The 7705-nt window shown below is 37.8% G+C and overlaps 1 protein-coding gene across 1 annotated transcript; it reads right to left on the bottom strand.

The window, feature by feature from the left end:
• Window positions 1–6428: 6428 nt before the first annotated feature.
• Window positions 6429–6803, bottom strand: LOC149408165 (uncharacterized). Its single transcript, XM_089624204.1, has one exon. The coding sequence runs from the start codon at window positions 6801–6803 to the stop codon at window positions 6429–6431; it is 375 nt and encodes a 124-aa protein (XP_089480330.1).
• Between the last annotated feature and the right edge of the window lie 902 nt (window positions 6804–7705).

Raw genomic sequence — 7705 nt, 5'->3', positions numbered from 1 at the left:
TCCAGTCTTTTTCGGGTTTTGCACCAATAGGGGCTCCTTTGTCATTAGCCTGAACAGGAGCTTCCCACCCGTGTATCACTGCTTTCCAGGTTCTGCTATCAAGGGACTTCATGAAGGCAGTCATGCGTGCCTTCCAATAACCATAGTTGGTTTCGTCGAGTACTGGAGGGCGATTGACAGAACCTCCCTCTCGGGAACTATCCATATTATGTAATCAGAAAAAAAATCCAGGAAACCACCAAAGAGATTAAGGTGCCTGCTCTGATACCAATTGAAATTCTGATTAGTCGCAAAGACAAGATGTCGCACATAATGTATTAACAATGTGTCCGACAACTTGCTTGAACACAGATATGGATAAACAACAAAATAGTGCAGAGAACAAAGTACACACGATATGGTTACCCAGTTCGGTGAAACACACCTACATCTGGGGGCACGCTGCCAGTGGAAAGGATTTTCACTATCTTGTAGTCAATAGTACACACAAGGTTTATATCTGATTACAATCAACAAATCAATAAAACCTACAGACTATTACTACCAGTGATCACCTAGACAGAGACTCCCCCTGAATTTGAGCTCCGTCTGAATTCCACCCTTCGAGCAACCTCCTGGCTCGGATGACCTTTAGTCTTCAGCAGTACGTGAACCTTCAATCACGAGAACACAAAACCCAACTCTCACATACACTCAATCTTTGTGGAATAGTGTTTGAGAGAATACACCACTTATAACCAAAACACACAGCCTCTCAGTCCGCCGGTCTTGCACGTCTAAGAGCTCTGAGTGTTTGATCAAAAGTGTCAAAGCTGCTAAGGGAGAGCGCAAGGCTTTTATAGCAGCGGACAATCCTGGAAGATATCTCGGGTTTCCTTACCCGGCCTCAAGCGAATATCTCATAATAAAAACTCCATCAAAGCGAATATCATGCAATGAAGAACAGCAGCGAAGGATATCCTGCAATGAAGGCTCCAGCGAGGCAGATATCATGTAATGAAGACAGCAGCGAGGCAATAACTCAGCAATAAGTCACCAGAAAGCAATCTGTTAAAACTGGAAACTTGCCAGAAATACTGTCTGCACACAGGAGGAAAGATGTCAAACCATAAGTGAAAACATAGCAACCGACATCTTTCCATACCACTTGCACTAAAAAATAAAGCCAACAAAACAACGTATCAACAACAGATATAAAAAGGGTTTCTCACCATATACTGGTCTATTATTGACCGACGCGCTCTCTGGTGAACTTGTCTCTCGACCAGCTCTTCTTTTCGTGCTTGGGTTTTTTTCTCCGACCCTGTGATTTCTTCTTCGAGTACGCCATCGGAGACTTCGCTGCCACGATTTTTTTCTTTTTCTGTGCCGGAGACTTCATTCTGAAACCTCCTCCAGTGGTGCTAGGGTTCGATTTTGCCGGAGATTTGGATGTCGAAGGTTTCACCATTTTTCGCGAGACAAGAACAAACCCTAGATTTGTGTACGCGGGATTTGTTCTTTCATTTTTTAAAAAAGTATTTATATTTTTGAAACAATTGTAATATTTAATAATTATTCTAATAATTAATATATCTGATAATATTTAAACAATAAAAGTAATAAAAGTATTCAGTATATGCAAAAGTACACTTATACCCTTTCAGACCAGTTCACGTGTTAAACACGTGACCACTTAACGTCCAAATACTGACGGAAGTGACAAGTTGTAACACGTGTCTAAGTTCTGAGATTAGTTTTGCAACAATCCCGAGTCCAGGGGGTGAAATGAAATCGAGGTACGAGTCCAAGGGGTAAAAAAGGAATTGATCCTTTCATTTTTATGGAATTTTATGTGAAAATTCTACATGAGCTTTTCTTGTATTATCTTGAACAAATAAAGAAACATCTGGAAGCATTTTCGAGATGATATTTTCGTGGCCTCCATCAAAAGAAAGAAGGAAATTATTTTGTGCATTGATGTATAAAGATACTTGCCAAAAAGAAAAAGAGAAAACAAATTTATAGCACATACTATATGATGTTGGACGTCCAAGAGAAGAAAAAAAGGGAAACAAGTTTTGGTGAGCCCTTCTCTCTCTAGTTGGCCGTCCCCCCTATCTCCCTCTCTTCTTCTTGCACTTTTGTTTTGGCACCTAGGTCCCCATTAGACCTTGCGTTTGGTATTAGCTCTTTGGCTCTAAGACTAGTTCTTGAGTCATTGTGTTTAATAATGCCCACACACTAAATCCTTTCCAAACTCGAAGACTCTAGTGGTAGAAACTATCGCTTTACTCGGATTCAAGAAGACACGAAGGAGACAAGCTAAGTGGGGAGATGAGCGATTCAACCAATCCAAAAGCTTCTCAACGCTCAAGCTTCAAGCAAGGTTGGTACCGAGTGAGAACTCATTATAGTTTTATTTTAGATTACATGTTCATGCACTTTGTCTAGGTAGTAAAATCATTTTACATGTTTTAAAGAATTTTTTATATTCCCCGCTTACATGAAGCGATAAATTATTCTTAATCCTAGATCTATTCCAACAACCTGAGCATACATCAGACTTTCTACATATGAAGCATAGGGAATCTTTTGCATTTCATTTTCTTTAAAGTCATTCTTAGGGCACTGATTGACACTGAATTTGTCTCCCTTAGCCACAAGAGTATCACCTGGTTTACATTCCTGCATGCCATATCTTTTTAGAACCTTTTCGATAATGCTCTTTTGTGATAATCCAAGAATCCTCCAAGAGAGATCTCGAAATATCTGGATTCCTAATACAAAAGAGGCATCACGAAGATCTTTCATCTCAAAATTATTAGTAGAAATATATTTGGTTTCGTGCAATAAGCATGTATTGTTGCTGGCATGTAAAATGTCATCAATATATAAAACCAGAAAAATACACTTACTCCCACATAACTTATGGTATATATATATTCATCCACCAAGTTAATTTCAAAACCGAACAAAATAATCTTGGTGAAATTTGAAATACCATTGTCGAGATGCTTGTTTGAGTCCATATATGAAAATTTTAAGTTTGCAGACCAAATCATTTGCGTCTTATACCACTACTACAAATATGGGCATCAGGTGCGACAAAAGTCGCACCTGATGCCCAAGAAGTCGCACCCGATAGTACTATCGGGTGCGACTAAGTCGCACCTAATAGTCCGCAGCTAATACTATTGGGTGCGACATGTCGCACCCAATAGTATATACTATTAGGTGCGACACTATTGTGTGCGACTTATCGCACCTGAAGTCGCGCCTATTTTTCCGTGGGAACTTAAGAATAAGGCGGGAATTTGACTTTTGGGTGCGACATGTCGCACCCAATACCCTACCCGCCAACGTATTGGGTGCGACTAGTCGCACCCAATAGCCTACCCGCCAACTGATTGGGTGCGACTAGTCGCACCCAATACCCTTCCCGCCATAGTATTGGGTGCGACTAGTCGCACCCGATTCCCAATTTATTTAAATTTTTTTTATAAATATTATAATTAAAATATAATATTATTAGAATTAGAAATTAATATTATTAGAATTATAATAGAATTAGAAATTAATATTTCATATTAAAATATTTTTAATATACAAGCAACTAATACGAGTTTGTTCGCTAATAGGTGCGACTAGTCGCACCTGAAAGTAAAAAAAAAATAAATAAATAAATACCACGTCAGACAAATGAAAAAAATGAGGGGGAGAAGTTGAGCGCTTATTTTTTTTACGACTTTCAGGTGCGACTAGTCGCACCTGAAAGTTTTCAAAACTATTGGGTGCGACTAGTCGCACCCAATACCACTTAAAATCAGCGAAATTTTTTTCATTTTTGGAGACCTTTAGGTGCGACAAGTCGCACCTGTTGCCCATTTAGGTGCGACTTTTAGGTGCGACTTGTCTCACCTAATGCCCCTCCGCACCAGAAAGGCTTATTTGTAGTAGTGTTTGAACACAAAATTTTTTTATTGCACCATATAGATCATTTCCTAAATGTCACCCTTGAGGAATGCGGTCTTCAAAACCATTTGAATTAACTCAAGATCAAAATGCACCACTAATGCCATTATAATTCTAAAAGAGTCTTTCGTAGAAACCGAAGAGAAAGTCTCTTTATAGTCGATGCCTTCTTTCTGTGTGAAACCTTTTGCAACAAGGCGAGCTTTGTACCTTTCCACATCACCTTTCGAATCCCTTTTTGTTTCAAATATCCATTTGCAACCAATGGGTTTTGTACCTTCTGGTAATGGTACAAGGTCCCAAATGTCACTCTCCTTCATAGAATTCATCTCTTCATTCGTAGCATCGATCCACATTTGAGAATCGAAACTTTTCATGGCTTGAAGAAAGTTGATAAAATCATCTTCCTTCACTCTAATATCATTCTCATGTTCTTGAAGAAATACAACATAATCATCTAGTATGGCACTTCTTCTTTCTCCGGTGAATCTTCTTAATGGCATATGTTCTTGAGGTGGTAGAGTTTTTTTTTTCTAAAATTTTTTTGTTGAGCAAGAGGTTCCCTAATATTGTCTTCAATTGAGTCTTGAACAATGTCAGGAGTTAAGTCTTGATCATTGTCAATAGTTATGGGAATATTAACATAATCCTCTTCCAAGATAAATTTTCTTATTGTATCTCCCCCTGCAAACATGACATCTTCAAAGAATTGTGCATTTTCTACCTCGAAAATTGAGCTTATTGTGGGATCATAAAACTTGTATCCCCTGGATCTCTCAAGAGTATCCAACAAAATACAACTCACGGTCTTTGATTGCAGTTTCTTTTCATTAGGCTTATAAGGCTTTGCCTTAAATGGACATCCCAAACGTGCATATATTTCAGACTAGGCTTCTTGCCCGTCCAAAGTTTGTAAGGAGTTTTGCTCGCTGCCTTAGTTGGAACCTGTTAAGGATATATGATGCAGTCTTTAGTGCTTCTCTCCAGAGCGATTCAAGTAAAGTGGAATGACAAATCATACTTCTTACCATGTCTTTAAGCGTTCTGTTTCATCTTTTAGCAACACCGTTCATAGTGGGCGAACCCGGCATAGTGTACTATGGGACGATACAGCATTCCTTTAGGAATTTAGCAACTAGTCCTGTACGTTGTTCACCTGAACCATCATATCTACCGTAGTACTCACAACCACAATCAGATCTGACACTTTTAATTCTTTTGCTAAGTTGATTTTCAACTTCAGCTTTGAATTTCTTGAACACATCTAGTGACTGTGACTTTTCATGAATAAGATATATGTAGCTATATCTTGAAAAATCGTCTATGAACGTTATAAAATATTGTTGACCATTCCAAGAAGATGTTGGAAAAGGTCCACAAATGTCTAAATGAATAAGTTCTAAGACATCCGAAGTCCCGTTGGCTTCAAATCTCTTTTTATTGGTTTGTTTTCCCTTTATGCAATTTACACAGATGTCAAAGTCCATGAAATCTAAGGGAAATAGAATTTTGTATGACAGAAGCTCCTCTCTATTCTCCTTCTGGAGATGTGACCTAATCATTTGTGCCATAACGTGACCGAATTCTCGCTAGTTAATTTTCTCTTTACACTTCGAGTACTTAAATGTAAGGATTCATTAAATGAAGCATTTATCTCAATGGAATACAGATTATCATATCCTGAAAAAGAGCCGGGACCAACCATATTTGAACTATGAAACAAACTAAATTTTACATCCCAAATGAACAAGAATAACCACATTTGTCCAAACAAGAAACCTAAATCAAATTTTGTCTAAAAGACGGTACCACAAAAGTTTCATCAAGATCCAAATAAATCCAGTCTTCAACAATAGTCTAAAGTTTCCAATTGCTTGAAGTTCAACCTTCTTGCCATCGCCCACATAGATGTATCTTTCAGCATCATTTGGCTTTCGGCAATGGAGGCAATCCTGAATAGACACACTAATGTGAGTGGTTGCACCAGAATCCATCCACTAGGTGTCCTTAGGTACCAAAGTTAAATTAACCTCAGAACAAACCAAATTAAGAAGCATACATTTCTTAGCATGCCAAGCGTGATAATTAGCACATTGCTTCTTTACATGCCCTTCAACTCGACATAAGAAACACCCAGTCTCGTCATGGTTATCTGGTTGCTTTTGATGTTTCTACTGAGGCGCTGTATTCGCAGCTTTCTTATCCTTCTTTCTTTTCTTTCCCTTGTCCCCGTTCTTAGAGGTTGAGGCCAGGTGAGCATTTTCTGTCTTATGTTGCTGCAACCTAACCTCTTCCTGAACACGGTATGAGATGAGCTCATTAAGAGACCAAGTCTCTTTTTGACAATCGTAGCTTATCTTAAACTGGTTAAACTGTGTTGGAAGAAATATCAGAACTAGATGCACTAGCAAGTCTCCAGAGAGTTCAAGCTTAAGTGCTTTCAGCTTTGAAGCCAGATGAGACATCTCTAGTATCTACTCTCTAATATTGCCTTTACCCTTATACTTCATTGAAATCAGACTTGTCAAGAGCGTACCAATTTCAGACTTTTCGTTCTTGACAAACTTTTTCTCAATATCACTGAGGAATTCCATAGCCGTAGTAATATAATCAGACATAGTGTCCCTAAATGCTTCTCGAATGGCTTTCGTCATGATCATCATGCCCATGTGATTCGATCTCTCCCACTTTTCCATCCCCCTCTTGTCATCAGAGGTACTCTTGTCCATAAGTGCTGAAGGAGCTTCAGTTCGTATCCCCAAGTCAAGATCCATGACCCCGAGAACAATCAGCAAGTTCTCCTTCCATGACTTGAAGTTGGAGCCATTCAGTAAAGGAATTGAATTCATGTTGGCAGAAATATTTCCAAGAGTCGTAACTGATACAAAAACAATAAACAAATAAACAAACAAGCTTAGAGAAAAACATAAACCAAAATTCAACATTCAAATATGGTAAATCCCATCTCAAGATACCGTGCACTCCATCAATATTACGTCTTTGGACAAAAATAATGATATGCAAGTGATATCTTGGTGCACTAATCAAATACTGATAATAATGAACATATCGAATAATAAATATTCATTTGGGCCGATCTACTATTCACATGTAAAACCAAAGAATCATCACGTATTTATTAGCGCAAACATACATGCAATCAAGTTAAACATTTACCTTCCTCCGGACCGATAAAATTCCACAATAATTACAAGTACAAAATCTTTTAAACTTTAAAATAAATAAATTTCCACAAAAGAAGTAACTTTGGTGACATGTTGCTTCAATTAATTATTCTAAAATTTATACATATAAAAAAATTACCAATATTTGAATTTAATTTTTTATGTGGGCTAAACCCACAACTTAAATAATCAAGGGCCCAGTAAAGCTTTAAAATGGAAAATCTAGGTGTACGGCCGTTTCAGCCTACTGTTGGTTAATCACTGTGATTTTTTTAACAATAAAACAAACTAAATTGTTGCTAACTGATATACTGATGAAAAGAATTCGAACATACATGCATATACAGTGACGGAGCCAGAAAAGCCCATCAGGGGGGGCTAATTTGAAAAAAAAAATTCAGGGGGGGATTTATAAAAATTGGGCTAAAAGTATAAATTTTCAAGGGAAAAAAATGTAATTTTTTTTTAAAATGGGCAAAAAGTGCAAAAAAAAATTTTTGAGGGGGGCTTAAGCCCCTGCTGAGCCTATACTGGCTCCGTCACTGTGCATATACATTATGATAGAT

This window comes from Urtica dioica, chromosome 1 (assembly GCF_054948205.1).
Source record: "Urtica dioica subsp. dioica isolate 48M chromosome 1, U.dioica_male_clone48M_v1_H2, whole genome shotgun sequence".
In the NCBI taxonomy this organism is placed as follows: Eukaryota; Viridiplantae; Streptophyta; class Magnoliopsida; order Rosales; family Urticaceae; genus Urtica; species Urtica dioica.
The sequence above is the reverse complement of the archived record's forward strand: the minus strand, read 5'-3'. Positions and strand labels throughout refer to the sequence as shown.

Bases quoted from the DNA above. Each gene is read 5' to 3' on its own strand.
- LOC149408165 (XM_089624204.1), bottom strand. From the start codon at position 6,803: ATGAATTCAATTCCTTTACTGAATGGCTCCAACTTCAAGTCATGGAAG.